The sequence below is a fragment of the Perca flavescens genome, chromosome 3, assembly GCF_004354835.1.
Source record: "Perca flavescens isolate YP-PL-M2 chromosome 3, PFLA_1.0, whole genome shotgun sequence".
NCBI lineage: Eukaryota > Metazoa > Chordata > Actinopteri > Perciformes > Percidae > Perca > Perca flavescens.
Window position 1 is genome coordinate 27,969,302 of NC_041333.1, and position 16,155 is coordinate 27,985,456.

Here is a 16,155-nt window from a genome sequence, read left to right on the forward strand (position 1 = left end):
TTTGATTTAATTTCCGAAATACTGAATTCCGCATTCATGCTGCATTTAAGGCAGATATGACCGTTTTACGTAAAGTGCTTCATAGTTCAATGAGCATTTAAAAAAGACAAGAAGGAAGGCTAAAAAGAGTGAATAGTCATTATTATAATCATATATTATGCTTCCATTTAATGTTGTAATCAAACGCATAACTTTTTAAGTGCATGGAGAAAGGCTGATCGAGAGCACACCATACTGTCTATGGAGCACACACAGAGTACAATTACGATTATTCCCATAAACCTGAATGCAACATTAACCACAAGACAAACATGGCGACCTGCATCGGCATGGTCGCAAGAGTTGGAGGCACCGTTCTGACTGTGTTAAAGCCGGTAGCGAGACAATGTTCAAGGCAGAGGACACGCGTGTTCATCCCGCACCGCTTTTCACACGGAGCCCGGAGCAGTTTGTACGAACATGTCCGTGAAGGTTATAGCGACAAGCCCGAGCTCGATATGAGAGCAGTGTGTGAGGAGACCGACAAAGTCATAGCAAATGTAGAGAACAGGAAGGGGGACCTGCGAGGGGACGATGTCAGGAATATTGTAAGTGTTCCTTTAGCTGCAAATGCCGTCCTGTTTGTGACATTATAGCCGTGACAACTTTATCTTGTCTGGGGTTAACAGCTGGCTGTGTGGCTGCTTATAAGCAAACGCACAGACTGTAAAATACAATATTTATTTTAACAAGTTCAAAGAGCTGAATGACCTTGCTGCCCAATTTGTATCAACATGTCAAACAACTGAGGGACAGTGAATGAGACACACACACACACACACACACACACACACACACACACACACACACACACACACACACACACACAAACACACAGACACAGTATATATAATTAATATAAATCAATCGTAATGTTGTGTATGTATATTCATATTACTTATTGTGTACTGTCCGAATATTTGGACATTTTGTATTTTTATTTTAGCAACATTGTTATTGAAACTTTCATGCCAATAAAGCACCTTTGAATTTGAATCTGTACATCTTAATATCAACGACGTCAACAGCTCAATATACTGAATCAGAGTGCAACCTGGTAGTGTTGCAAAACTAGCCAATGTTGCTCCTACTACAGCATAACATGCTATTGGTGAGTCAATAATAAAATTGAATTCTTCGCTGGAATACCAGTAAGGATGGATGGAACATCACAATTACAATTATGTGGTAATAATATTGTAACATCTACTGGCTTGACTTCTGTGTGTTGACTCTGAAAGCCGATATGAGCACTCTGAGAACAAAGTGACACAAAGCAGGGTTTAGTTCAACAATGTTTTGAAGGTTTAATGAGACACAGAAGAATATATACATATGGTGACAATTGCTTCAGTCATTTCTATGACCTGAGAGTAAATAGATAATAAAGGGGCACCAAAGGATAGAAGGATTGATTCAAGGTTGGTTTACACAGATACAGAGAGGGACCCGTGAAACAATGTATGATACAAGGTCAGATGAGGCTTTGGAGTTTTAACACAATGGAATGTAACAGATTCACAACACTGAGTGACTGAATGGAAATGATGTACAATACAAAGTATAAAGTCTGTTAAAGTACGTGTAAAAATTGTAATGTAGGTTATAATACTAACTATAATCCCAATATTGCTTCATAGAAATGTCGGAACAAGCAAATAAAGTATTTAGAATCAGACCAAAACTTTGTTGACACACAGCAAATTTAACTAAGGTCATCAGTATCTCTCAATAGCCTTACATACTGTATATAGGCTACGAGTATATTGAAAAACTACTGTATAGGAAGATGCAGCAGACATACAGCTAAACAAAGACGACAAAGCTAAAGCAAGATAAGCCAACTCAAAAAATATAGCTATTATACTGTAAGCATTCAAGCATTGTCATTAAATGTGGATAAAATGTAATGTAAGGAAAACATGGTGAGCCCACTGTTCTACTGGATTTTCAATTGATTGTGTGTGTGTGTCCACTAGGTATGTGTGTGGCAGGAGCTTCAGGCAGTAAAGACAGAAATCTTGGGGCTGGAGGAGCAGAAGAAACACATCAGTGACACAGTCAAAGCACTAGTGGTCAGTAAAGGTTATTACAGTACTGGTCACGGTCACCACTTTTCTGGTGTTTGTGTTGATTGTTTTGAATATATAGAACTTATGGATGTGATTTCATTTTCACTACTTTGAGTATAAAGCTGCATCCATAATTGTGACATGAATCATCTTTTCTTCACAGGCCAAGAACGACAAGAAAGCCCTTGGCAATGTAAGTTTGGCACTTTAGAATTTAAACTCTTTAAAAGGTGCCATGCCACACATATTTCATTACTTTGTGGTGATGTCTGAAGTTCTACCATGGACTCTGTAACATTTTTTGTGGAAAAAATGCCTTGGTTACCTTGTTCGAAGCCATTCTAGCGTGTTATAGAAAGCCTACAGGAAGACTGCTCAATTTCTGCCAGTTCTCATTAATATTCAACAAGCTAAGCTGTTTGAATCTGATTGGCTAACAGCTAGCCAATAAGAGCCTGGCTATCAGAATCCTTTACCCAGCCCAACTGGGCGAGCTAATGAATAGTAATGAGCTCAGGCAACATGATGTCAGACTGACCAGCTTTTGTAATTGGCCTGATTTCTCCGCTTATTTCTTTTCAGTGGCTAGAGCTGACAAAGGAGGTAGCAGTTCATTTTCACATTCACAACATACCACAAACACATATGGACCTAACATATTTCAAAAAATGCAAGTAAAAACGGTTTTGTATGGCAGGGCACCTTTAATACTTTATTGACTCATTCAATCTTGGCATTATGACTCTGCTTTCAGTGCACTCTTTAGTGGTGAATCACATTTGGGACCAGCGCTGAGTCTTTGTTGTTTATCACGCAGCTTCCAGAGTACACCCAGGCTCTGCAGAAGGGCCGAGAGATCCGCAACAGACTGAATCAACTTTACCCCAAAGAGACGGAGCTGGATCAGGAACACTATGGACGAGCACTCAGACTGCCAAACGCCACACACCCTGATGTGGTGAGGACACACACACTTTGTCCTGTGCATCTGGGTTAGTCTGGCTACCACCAGACCAAGCTCAATCTTTTAAGATTTGACATTAGTCTGGGGAGTCTGCTCTGTATTTTCTACTGCACAAGAGGCGTGATCAACAGTCATAGTTCAAATGACTCTGTATGCAATTAGATAGTCCTTCAACCAATCAGACCAACGATCTGGGTGACGTAGCAGCGACAGCGGCATCAACGGGTTGCTGCACTTTGGTGGCCGCTATGTTGAATGTAAACGAGTAAAATAGCGTGCCAGGTGGATAAGCCAGTTTGTGAATGGTCCCCGCAAAATTGTAACGGAAGCAGGATAGATAAACGTACAGGTTCCCAGCCTGAGCTGCAGGGTGAAATCAAATTGCCGGCAGATCGGGCTGGGTTTACCCAGTCTACATCTGGGGAGAGATGAACTGTGTCTTCTTAAAGTGAGCGTAGTTTGAAACTTCCTAAAGTTCATCTTTTCTTTTTCAGCCAGTTGGAGACGAGAGCAAGGCAAGGGTGGTGGAGCTGGTTGGACAGAAACCAGGTAATTTATCTGATGTGTCGGATCAATAATAATCTTAAGTGTTTAAAAATACAAATATCATAATCTGCTCTCTCTCTGCTGTAGAGTTTGACTTCAAGCCTAGGGGCCATGTAGAGCTGGGGGAAGAGTTGGGTCTCATCAGGCAGCGGTGAGGAGGACTCTGACCTTTGGTTTGAAGTACTTGTCCCACTTGATATTCAACATGTTGTGTTGTTTGTGCACTATTCTTCTGAACCTTTTGTTCATATGATTCAAAGAAAACTGAAGAAGAGATGGTAGTTTTTCTGTTTAGTCAGTTTGCAGGTTCAGAGCAAAGATAGGAAAAGTTTGAAGAGCAAAATGCCATTTTGTGTGAATATGGTAATACCATAATAATTTATCTAATATTAAGTTCATTGATATGAAAGGGGGGTCATTATACTTTGTTCCTCTATTCCTATTCTGCAGACATCTAGCTCATGTCTCGGGCCACAGGTCCTACTATCTGAGGGGAGCAGGGGCCAGACTTCAGACTGCACTCCAAAACTTTGCCCTTGACACACTGCAGCGACAGGTAAGCATGAGTTTTGAAATAATAGATACCGTATAAAGTCTGCAAACTGAATGTATTATTATTTTTATTATTCTGTTAACAGGAAACTTGAGGTTTTTTTTTTGACTCCTGCAGGGCTTCATTCCTATGGTTGTACCTGACATGCTGAAGGGGGCAGTGTTTGTGAGTAGCAGAACTCTAAGCCATTTGTTTAGAAAATTCCTGATTTTGCATAAGTGTTGTCAAGATAAGACAATTTGACATAATTGGAAGATACTAAACTTAATATCTTAAAGGAACACGCCGACTTATTGGGAATTTAGCTTATTCACCGTAACCCCCAGAGTAAGACAAGTCGATACATACCCTTCTCATCTCCGTGCCTACTGCTCCGAATTGTGACAAAAGTGACAAAATAACACCAACATGTTCCTATTTACATGTTGTGATTTGTATAGTCACAGCGTGTACAAAAAACAACGTAACATGAGACACAGCCATCTTCTAACAGTAAACAAACCGGGAACTATATTCTCAGACAGGCTTTCTGCGAGCATATCACTCCGCCCAAGTACTATATTCTTCCGCCTGAGAATATAGTTCCTGGTTTGTTTACAGTTAGAAGACGGCTGTGTCTCATGTTATGTTGTTTTTTTTGTACACACTGTGACTCTATAAATCACAACATGTAAATAGGAACATGTTGGTGTTATTTTGTCACTTATTCGGAGCAGTAGGATTGCTGGAACCATTCACCTGCATGTTCTGTGCTGGCCTGATGCCGCTGGAGCCGTCAGACAGCATTACAGCACGCACGGAGATAAGAAGGGTATGTATCGACTTGTCTAACTCTGGGGGTTACGGTGAATAAGCTAAATTCACAATAAGTCGGCGTGTTCCTTTAAAAAAAAAAAAAAAAAAAGAGATTTACATGCACATGAATAAAATTTGCATCAAAAGGAGCCAGCTGAGGTGGTTTGGGCATTTGGTAAGTTTCCCCCCCTGGGTGCCTCCCTAGGGAGGTGTTCCCGGCACGTCCAGCTGGGAGGAGGACTTGGTGGAGAGATTATATCTCCACCCTGGCCTGGGAACACCTCGGATCCCCCACTCAGGGCTGGTCAATGTGGCTCAGGAAAGGGAAGTTTAGGGTCCCGTGCTGGAACTGCTGCCCCCGGGACCCGACCCCGGATAAGCAGATGTAGATGAATGGATGGATACATTAAATATCAAATCAAATGTTTTTGAAACATAATACTCAGACATATCAGTTTGAAGACCAAAGCATATTTCAAGCCAAACAATATCCCACTCTCGCTGACATCTCTTCTTTTATTTTTTTCATCATTCTGTTTCGACCACCTCCAGGAGGGTTGTGGAATGCAGCCTAACGCCCATCGTTCTCAGGTCTATTCTCTGGACCAGGCCCGTTTCCCAGACCTCAATCTGGCTGGGACTGGAGAGGTCGGGGTGGCAGGTAAACTTCATTCTTCTTCACTGTTAATAAACATGTGCACTAATGTCATGTTATGTGTTCCTCTCACTTATCTATCTATATATATATATATATATATATATATATATATATATATATATATATAAGAGTAACATGACACACAAACATTTTAAACAAGTCATGTCATTCGGTTTCTGTCATGAAAAGTTAGGGTTAGGTTATCATGACAGTGTCATGTCACTCTTATGTAGATTCCATCAAGTAAAATGTTCCCCTCTCTTCTCCAGGCTATTTCATGGATCATGCAGTAAACTGGAAGGACCTGCCTGTCAGGTCAGAAGTACCCCTCACTCCTTGTTTGCTACAGATAGTGTTATATTGGTGTAATTCTAGCTGACATGATCTGTCGTCTCCCTCTGCAGGACGGTGTGCAGCAGCACCTGCTACAGAGCAGAGACGGACACGGGCAGAGAGACATGGGGGCTCTACAGAGTACATCACTTTAACAAGGTTACAGGGACATATATTAGAGACACAGGAGTTGCTTGGATGAATATGTATACAAAACTGTATTGCTAACTCTTTGTTTGCTGTTAATAAGTGATTGCGATTTTTATTTATTAAGGTTATAAAGTGCCTACTTTATTATGATGATGACCTTTGTAATTAACTGTGTGTTGTGTGTCCGTCCATCCAGGTAGAAATGTTTGGAGTAACAGCAGATGAGACAGGAGAAGAGAGTTCTCAGCTGCTGGGGGAGTTTGTCTCTTTGCAGAAAGAGATGTTCTCTGCACTGGAACTACACTACAGGTTAGCGCGCGCGCACACACACACACACACACACACACACACACACACACACACACACACCAATTCTCTCACACAGAGTCACAATCTTAGTCGCCCTGTTGTTTCATACATCCAATAAATTTGACATATGTAGAATATTTGTGTGAAGCTCTATTTGTAGCTCCAAGTTGTCTCTATGTGCGTTTTCACTCAGAGTGCTGGACATGCCGACACAGGAACTGGGTCCTCCAGCACACCGAAAGTATGACATTGAAGCATGGATGCCTGGGAGGGACAGCTATGGAGAGGTCAGTCCCATTATATCAGTTACCTACTTACATTATTTTGACATTGTAAGTCAGATGCGTAGGAAATGACTGGATGTCAACTGGGGTATCTGCTGACTGTGACTAATGTAAAGATGTTCATTTGTGATAATAGACAAACAAACATGCCTTCCGTCATTAGTGACTCCCTTCCTTTGTCAATCAAAAGTCTGTAGGGTGCCCAAACATGCAAGGGACATTTAGACTATTTAGCTACAAAATGCTGCACAAGCAGTTGAGAAAAAAAAAAAAACCAGTACTGCTTAGAAAGGTTGAATGAAAGTCAATAACTTCTGTTTAATAAAAAAAAGACAATGGTAAAGATGATGATGGTACTGCATGTTCTATGAATGCCAGTCAAGTTTAATGGGGTAAGATGATAGAATTTTTCCATTCAAACAAGGTCTGTCTATTGTAGCCATTGATTGCCCCTCTCTCTCTCTCTCTCTCTCTCTCTCTCTCTCTCTCGTGTATATATATATATATATATATATATATATATATATATATATATATATCAGATTTCCAGTGGATCCAACTGTACAGACTACCAAAGCAGACGCCTCAACATCCTGTATGAGAGAGAGGATGGCAGCCTGCAGTACGCCCACACAGTAAGCACTGCTGTACAATCCTGCGGGTTTAGTTCACAGCAGTATACCATCTCCATAATGTTTTTATTTATTTTTTTATTTTTTTCTCCTCTAGGTGAATGCTACAGCATGTGCTATCCCCCGAACCATCATCGCTATCCTGGAGACTCACCAGACCAAAGTAAGACACCAACATTAGGGCACACTTCACACATGAGGGTTCCCAAAAACCTGGAAAACCTTTAATGCATTAAATAATTGTCATAGAGAATGACAAAATAGATTCAAGACAGTATGAAAGCATAAGTCAGCGACTCCAACAAAACATTACCTTGTTCCCTTTCCACTGGGCTAAATGTGTATTCATTTGCATTAGGGCTGCACGATATAAAAATGTCAAATTGCGATTATTTTGATTGATGTTGCGATTGGGATATGATTCACAATATTGGAGGGAATGATACATTTTTTTGGATCCTCATTCTCATTTTCATTGAAACAAATAAAAATGTACTATAGTCATGTAGTGTGATTTTTGCAAGAATCTGTACCAAACAAAGATGTTTTCCTTTAGTCTGTAGGATAGGATTTGTAGGCCCAGGACATCTCTGCAGCACCACAATACTTCATTCAGAATGGTTAGACACATATTTTGCCTTTAACAAATATTGCACCCCCCCCTGCGATTTGGATATTGCACTAGTCAATATTGCAATTTGGAAAAAATTGCAATATGTGATTAATTGTGCAGCCCTAATTTGCATGCACCTGTGTTGAAGTAGCTCCACCTGGTGATTGTTGTTAGTCAAAACATTAATATATAAATTGGTCATTAGAAATGCTGAATTAACGATATAGAAATAATACTTCAATTACCTCCTATATTGCAAAACAGTTTTACATATTCCCGAGGGAGAGAAATTGTCCAACAAATATTACAGGCTTAGTTCACTCAATTACAGGGGAATGCCTAAAAGAGGCATTGGTCATTTTGATATTCTGTACAGTAACGACCCATTAATTCCCACATTTCTTTACCCGTGTGAGATCTCTTTCTTGGGTGTAAAATGCCCGTTACAATAGTGCAAGGAGCATAAATGTTTTGTTTTTCTCCTGAACAACAATGAAATGCTGTACACCTCTTCACTTTGTTTTCTGAGTTGTGATTTGCTTTTAATTTAGCATTGAAAATTAATGTCACAATGAAAAACAATTAATTCAGTTATTATAGAGAAAAATAAATCATTTTTTTATTTAAGCATTTTATATCCTCTATAAATAAATGGGCATTAACTAACTCCAACTCCATGTCAAATACAAGAAAAAAAATTCTGAAATTCAAAGGCTTCATTTTCTGAGGGATTTACTGCAACCCGATTGGTGTAAACCCAGCTACTTCAAAATGTTTTTCAACATATTTATTTCAAGAAATTTTAAATCCACCGGACTTAACATCACTGTGTTATTAATGATGCTATTTTTGTTGCTGTTTCTTTTGTCTCCGTCCTTTTTTCTCCATCTCCCAAGGATGGAACAGTGCGTGTCCCCCGGGCCCTGCAGCCTTATTTGGGCCTAGAAGTGATCGAGACGCCAAAGTACACTCCACTGAAATACATCGGACCCAACCAGCCCAGTCGACCACCCAGGCCTGCTCCCAAGACCAGATGACACAAATACGAGCACACACCTGTAAACGCCTGAGGTGGGAGCCAGTTCACATTCAACCATCAAGTCAGACAAGAAAGTTGATATTTAACACTCAAAAGTTTCATACATTTTGTTGTATGTCTGTTGTTAATGATCTCCATAGTCCTTCAGATTAAATGAAATACAGTCTGACTTTATAATTGAGTGCAGCAATGTTTTAAGGCGATGGATCAGACCTTACCATCAGTTCCATTGTCACTGTAAATATATTTGTGTTTTTTTTGTCAAAGGCCATGAAATTGTGAATGTTAGCATGGATGTGTCTTGTCCAGCTCATGAGGACCATAATAAGGAATAACCAATAAAGATACGTCTTTCATTTCTGTCTCATAAGTAAGCAATATTGCTTACTGACTGTGTTTTTCTAATTCCCAGTATTTTTATATACATTAGCAAACATACTGAATGACATTGTGACCTTGAGGGGGGCCTGCAGATGTAGCACAGAAAGAAACTGCTCCCAGATGTGACATAAGCCTACAGGCCTGTTAATACCAGCTGTTACAATGTATCAATAATTGATGTGACGAAGTAATAAACCAGCAGCCATGGGGAGGTGATGATGTTTGCATGGGCTGTGCAAATACAATAAAAGCTTTTATAATAATATTCTCACTGAGCATATTTAGTGGGATGTGAATAGATTGGAATTGCAGAGAAGTTTAATTTTTCTATGTATGCATCCCTCAAGCCCTCTTAACGGGCTAGCTTTAAAAAGCATTAACATGCCTGAGATACACAGATTACACGTTTTATATACTGTAAGTACAGGAAGAACAACTGACATCTCTGGCACCTTAACACGGTTTGGGCTCTGATCTGGTCTCAAGTCGTCACCTGACATACACACACATACACACACACACGCACGCTCACACATACACACGTACACACAGCTCCGCGGCTCCACCTCGCTCGGCGGGTGTGTGAAGAAGATCCAGCCCGTTATTTCAAGATTATCTCCTGCAGGAACCTCACTTTTCGGATCCTATGGGAATTCTGATAACCGCAGTTATTCTTTGGGCTGCCGTCGGAGGTAAGCATTTATCACATTCATTAAAGAGCTGCAGTGTGTATACAGTAGCCTATGTTGGGCGCTCGGTGTGAAATGACGGTAGAAAATGCGAGTGTATTCATCTCTGCAGGCTGCTCTGGTGACAAGCCCGCACTGCCTCAACTGTAACGTTAGCCCTTGTTATTCTTCTTACCGGTTTGTAGGCTATAACATGGTATAAACAGACAAAACTAGAGCGTTAAAAGAATACTTTATGGAGCAGCCATAAGGCGTGCTAACTATAATGGCGAAAGCCTCAGGGGTTTAGACTTAATAGGCTAAACAAAAGCGTTGTTACATAATTTGTTTTGCGCCTACCTTTCCATTTACTGTCTGCGGGACTGTGGATGCTGTCACTGGTTGGGTTGGACGTTTTTTTTAAACAAATATTTTAGTGTTACTGACCCCCCCCTCCAAACAGTCCTATTAAACAACATAATTGCAAATTACAGCTCCGCACAGGTGAGTGGAACAGCGCACATGTAAACGTGATGCACGTGGTGACATGCGCCAGCTGCGGTTAAAACGTGTTAATTAGTTAAAATAAGTGCAAGCTACTATAGTGTCAGAATCAGAAGATTGTCTGTCTCTCACGGAGGCGTGCGTATATTAGTCTGCAGTGGTGTTACGAGCTGTGTTATGCAGTATACCGGCGGTAACCTACATACAGCCTACTGTTTATGGGTTTAAATTATTTAGCTGTCACACTGTGTGAAGACAATAGCCTAATTGTCAGACCCCGCTCTAACGAAGTAGGCCTACATCTGGTAGCACTAGTCTACATTTTACAATTTTACACATTACCACAGAATCATCACTCTTGCTGTAACTATACCACTAAATGCCACTGCAGACGTCAATTAAATGCCAACATGAGGAGTAATCTAATTATAAACTCATTATTGCGCATCTCTCACCCACTATGTGCACCTGAGTTTGTACTGTTGTTTTAGATTACAATAAATCTTTTTTGTAAATATGATTGTTTTATTTAAGTTAGATTTACTTAATTTGCTTTGAGGGTGTTGCCAGAAAACTAAAACAAATATTTCTAAATTGACCGAAATATTACGGTTTGACATTTAGAATTATGACAAAATGATGGTGCAGTAATTGCATAGCATCATCTTGTACCTCAGCCAGATTTCCCAATACATAACAAAAAAAGAAAGAAAAGCAAGCTGAATTGTATGTCATGTTAGATTCAATGTATCGCCGTGAGAAAAGGCACTGATGCCACAGCTTATGTGCCTTTAATGATCTGCTGGCAGGCGGAGATTGGTGACTGATTTAGCCCTGGTGGGAAACTACCTGTGTGCGTGCTAAAGCCTTTGAGAATATCTGCATCCTGGAGGGAGAGAGAGAGAGGGGGTTAAGCTTCTTTGCTGTGTTGCTTTACCAGGTAACTGTGCTTACCTTAATGAGGGAACAGCTCCACCCACGCCTGTGCAGGAAAAACCCTTGCTAAGTAAACAAAGTAGTTCATCTGTGGTGCTCTCTAACACACTTTGGCACAGCTTTTGCTGTTGCAGAAATGCTAAATATACTGACTTGTGTTCCCATTCTCCATCTCTCTCCCTACTCTCTCTGTATCTCCTTCCTTGTTTTGTGCCTCAGTGGGAAGCCGGCCAGTTACCTCACCCCTTAATGATGCAAAGGTCAGAAACAAGTCCTTTTTTAGTTTCCCCACCATTCATTATTATTTCAATGGCTCGACCAGTAATTGTGTCTGTTTTTTTGTATTGTGCTTTTAGGTTGAATGTATTATTCAGGAGACACTGAACGAAGACGGGTCTCAACATGAGTGTGACCCACAGCTAGCAGGTGACATCTCTAAGTATCTGTTCATCAATACAGAAATAGCAGTATGTAGGCTAGTGTTTAGAGCTGAAAGAGCTATTCGATTAGTTGTAGATTAGTTAGTAGCTTGGGGTTTTAGACTGTTGGCAGGACAAATCAAGACATTTGGAGGTGAATTGTGATGGGTATTTTCTGACAGGTTACAGATGTTTGATTGGTAAACTTTCAGTATAACATTACATGAAAATAGTGAACTACGGTAATTCATCTATCACAAGATTCTTTTGTCTTTTGCCTCATTTGCTGAAATGTACAATCATCTAATCTGTGATGGGTCTTTGGTTGGATAAAACAGAGTTACATTTGTAGATAATAATGTTGGGATTTTGTACTTTGTTCTTGGTGCGCTAACGTATTATTGCATGTGTGTCATTATTTTTTGCAGAGGAACTTGATGAAGTGCAAAGACACCAGGGCCTGCTCAGGGAGCTGCAGAGGCTGGCTGGTGATGGTACGCACAAATGCACATTGGCACACTTTGTTGTTTTATCTCATGTCTGATTTGGTGTTTCATTTATTTTCGGTGGAATCAAATGAATGTAAAAGTCACGCACAAGACAAGGACTTTTTTTTTTTTTTAAAGTCCCTATGTGAGAGAAGTGATGTCTTCACACAATTGTACTCATGCATTTTAACATCACATAGCACTGACTATTTTAACACCACATGGCACTGACTACTGCAGTCTGACTGTTGCAGAGCGAGAAGACGACAAGGAGCAGGATGACTACAACCTGGCTGATGATGAGAGCGACTTCGAGCAGGGGGATGAGGAGACAGAGGAGGAGAGAGACTTGACCAGCCTCCCGAAAGAGACAGAGGAAAAGAAAGAAGACAAGACAGAGGCAGATGACACCAAGGAGAAGATAATGGAGGAGCCCCGGATCGAAGACAGTGGGAGGGACAATGAAGAAGAGCGAGCCAAGGAGCTTGAGGAGCTGCTAGCTGAAGAGATCACCAAGGAAGGGAAGGAGGAGCGGAACGATGAAGAGCTCAAAGAACTGCTGAAAGAGCTGAAGAAGAAACGCTACGAGGCGGTGAAAGAGAGGGAGATCCAGAAAGGCTCTGGGACAGAGCAGAAGGAAGAGGTGGAGAAAAAGAAGGAACGGGAGGACCAAGAGAAGAAGGGAAAAACAGCGGAGGACAAAGAGAAGCAGAGGATTGAGGAGAGGAAGAAGAACGAGGTGGAGCTGATGGGGGAGAGGGAGAAGGTGGAGAAGGAGCTGAAGGAGCTGCTCAAAGAAAGAAAGGAAAGCAAGAGCAAGCCAGAGCAGGAAAGGGAGAGGAAGGAGAAGCAGGAGGAGCTGGACGAACTCGTCAGGAAGATGAAACGGGTGCAGGAGGAGGAGGAGCAGGAGACGCACAGCGGCAAGAAAGAGGACGGCGTGGACGAGAGGACAGCAGAGGAGAAGAGCGAGAAGAAGGAGGGCGAAGAGGATAAGGTGCCCGACGAGAAAGCAGAGAATGAAGTCAAGAAGGAGGCGTTGGCGGCTGCAGAGGTGAAGGAGCCGCTGCAGAAGAGAGTGATGGAGAAAGCGAGCGATGAAGCCACGCGGCAGTTTGAGCGGGAGAGGTACAAGAATGCGGATGACGAGGATGGGGACGAGGAAGATGAGGATGAATATGTCAGAGAGGATGAGGACGGGCAGGAGGAGGAAGATGATGAGGAGGGTAACGCCGAAGAAGATGAAGGGGAGGTATGTCGAAAAATAACGTGTCTTAAAGTTAGATGTCAAAATGTTGACAGTAGGTCGAATACACACCATTTGTTTGAAGATCGGTGGCATAGAACTGAAGTTGGAGTCCTCTGGATAAAGCTAAATAATAATAATAATAATAATAATAATAATAATAATAATAATAATAATAATAATAATAATAATAATAATAATAATAATAATAATAATAATAGTGGCCGGGTTGGCTCAGTTGGTAGAGCTGGTAGAGCAGGCGCACATATACATGTAGGTTTGTGCCTCGATGCAGAGGTCCAGGGTTCGAGTCCGACCTGTAACGATTTCTTGAATGTCTTCCCCCTTTCTCACCTAGCTTTCCTATACATTAAAGGCGGAAAAGCCCAAAACATAATCTTAAAAAAAAATTAATAATAATAAGTATTGCTCCAAAATGGACATCCATTATAGCCTTGGCTCACTAGCATAATTATTATGAACAATACATCCATAGGTATTCAACAACGAAGTTAGTATCCCCATACCCAGAATGCAACACTTTACTCTACATCTGGGAAGCTCTCCATAATATTTACCATTGTGAAGATTTCTATTTCTATGCTATTATAGTTTTTACCCTTTCAGTACATATTCAATATGTAACAGGTAGTTTACATATATTTAAAAAAAGTATTTACAGTCAATTTATTTCTATGGCCCTCACATACGTACCAGCAGGTACCCCATGTGTACAAAATATTTTCAAATTTTTTTTGCAGGCTGTCATCTAAAGCATTACCATGTGTCTTGTATTGGACTGGAAACACATTGCATTGGATTATTGTATACTGTGTCATATATTCTCATTTGTTCTGTCCAAAGGAGCTGCTGGAGATTGAAGCAGAGTTGCGCAAAGTCGCTGCAGAGCTGAGGGAGCTTCGCAGAGGATAAAACACACACACACGCATACACACACACACACACACACACACAAACACACACACAACAGACTGACAAAATCCTTTGTTGCAGTCAAAGTCACACATTCAGCTCACACTCACACAGCTCACACACCATTTTACAGCCTTCAAATCCCCACAGCACTCAGAGAAATGTCTTCAGATGTAAATCTGTAAATGGACATAAGTAGAAACTGTACACTGTTTCATTTATGCTTAAAGATTGCCTGGAAAATGTGTCTGAGTGTTAATGAAAAAGAGACACATTTTCCTGAGAATCTAAAAGATATTTGTGTCCATCTCCACTCGTGTCCCTGTCTCGGTACCTGTAAATGCTGTTTGTAAGGTAGACAGGTGATTTCTCTCCATTCAGCATTCAGCACTTTTATTTGAATGTTGTTTTTGACTGCAGATTGCCAACCACACAAACACCATCGTCTTTTGAAATCATGAATACTGGCAAAAAGCGCTTCTTTTCTACGAAGGTACCATCCTCCACGGTGTGGGAAAAACAGATTCCCTACTATAAGTAATGTGTGTATTTCAATATCTATTTTGTGCAATAACTGATAACTATGTGTAAGCTGTTCTTGCCCTTCTGACTGTTAACAATATGTATTACTGATATTTCTACACAGGAGTAAGTCATGATTTCCTCCTCTTTGTTTCTTTGATGATAAAGTCAAACAGGGGATTGTGTTTCATTTGGCTGTCGCACTGTTAAAACCCGACTGTTTGTGATGAACCAGGGTGACACGAACAAAACACAGCGTTGAAATTCGGACACTTGTGTCAGATGTTGAGTTTGTCTTGTGCGTGGTTAGTGTGTGACCACAGGATGTGATGTACTTAGAGCTTACAAGGTCTGAAAGTGTCACTTCAGGTTCTCAGCCAGCTTTGCACTCTTATCTTAACAAGCCAAGGAGGAGTTGAGGGAAGAGGGAGTCACTAAAGCCATTTTGTTGTCTTTTGGTAACAGTGACAATGACAATAACACTGATAAATGCTCAGTAGTGTTCCGTCACAGTTGTCATAGTTGTCATGTAATTTGTGTAAATATCTGATATCATGGTCTATAAGCCAAGGTCATAGGAAATATGAAGCAACAGCGCCCCCTAGAGGACACTGGGTAGAAATGCACATGCTGCAGGATAAACAGGGTTACCATTGGAGGCCCCCTTACTGCAATAACACAATATAGACTAGAGCACATGTGAATGCAATAATTAGCCAAATAATGAATGATTTAATGTATTTTAATATTTTATCAAAGTGCATCATAGAGTACTCATATAGCAGATATAATCTCTCTTTTTCTACACAGCCAAGATTTACAATACATTTATGTATTTGAACACTGTCAAAGTAGCCGGTTGGTCAACTTGTGTTAACACGTAGTGCTAATAACACACAAGCTCAGTCAACACGGATGAGCTCATTACTGTCTATTCCAAAGATGAGATGTTTGTTCACTTGATAAAAATGAAAAAAAAATGAATGTACTGTAGCTTTCTTTTTCTTTTTTAGTGCAAAATTGTTTCCACAAACTGTATCTTACAAACCAGCAAGAAAGATGTAGGAAATG

The 16,155-nt window shown here is 40.6% G+C and overlaps 2 protein-coding genes across 2 annotated transcripts; both read left to right on the forward strand.

Moving 5' to 3' along the window:
* Nucleotides 1–288: 288 nt before the first annotated feature.
* On the forward strand, nucleotides 289–9,357 carry sars2 (seryl-tRNA synthetase 2, mitochondrial). Its single transcript, XM_028573662.1, has 16 exons — nucleotides 289–587; nucleotides 2,019–2,114; nucleotides 2,275–2,304; nucleotides 2,929–3,069; nucleotides 3,570–3,624; nucleotides 3,709–3,772; nucleotides 4,072–4,177; nucleotides 4,292–4,339; nucleotides 5,522–5,630; nucleotides 5,897–5,942; nucleotides 6,032–6,119; nucleotides 6,307–6,419; nucleotides 6,613–6,706; nucleotides 7,246–7,338; nucleotides 7,433–7,498; nucleotides 8,845–9,357. The coding sequence occupies exons 1-16, from the start codon at nucleotides 312–314 to the stop codon at nucleotides 8,983–8,985; spliced, it is 1,566 nt and encodes a 521-aa protein (XP_028429463.1). The 5' UTR covers nucleotides 289–311; the 3' UTR covers nucleotides 8,986–9,357.
* Nucleotides 9,358–9,913: 556 nt separating this feature from the next.
* LOC114552781 (DNA ligase 1) lies at nucleotides 9,914–16,144 on the forward strand. Its single transcript, XM_028573832.1, has 6 exons — nucleotides 9,914–10,060; nucleotides 11,696–11,736; nucleotides 11,833–11,902; nucleotides 12,324–12,389; nucleotides 12,638–13,635; nucleotides 14,494–16,144. Exons 1-6 carry the CDS (start codon nucleotides 10,015–10,017, stop codon nucleotides 14,560–14,562), a joined length of 1,290 nt encoding a protein of 429 aa, XP_028429633.1. The 5' UTR covers nucleotides 9,914–10,014; the 3' UTR covers nucleotides 14,563–16,144.
* The last annotated feature ends 11 nt before the right edge of the window (nucleotides 16,145–16,155 follow it).

Coding starts and splice junctions, on each gene's coding strand:
- LOC114552781 (XM_028573832.1), top strand. CDS start 10,015: ATGGGAATTCTGATAACCGCAGTTATTCTTTGGGCTGCCGTCGGAG. Junction 12,390..12,637: donor GCAGAGGCTGGCTGGTGATG/GTACGCACAAAT, acceptor TGACTGTTGCAG/AGCGAGAAGACGACAAGGAG. Junction 13,636..14,493: donor CCGAAGAAGATGAAGGGGAG/GTATGTCGAAAA, acceptor TTCTGTCCAAAG/GAGCTGCTGGAGATTGAAGC.
- sars2 (XM_028573662.1), top strand. CDS start 312: ATGGCGACCTGCATCGGCATGGTCGCAAGAGTTGGAGGCACCGTTCTG. Junction 4,340..5,521: donor TGCTGAAGGGGGCAGTGTTT/GTGAGTAGCAGA, acceptor GACCACCTCCAG/GAGGGTTGTGGAATGCAGCC. Junction 6,707..7,245: donor GGAGGGACAGCTATGGAGAG/GTCAGTCCCATT, acceptor TATATATATCAG/ATTTCCAGTGGATCCAACTG.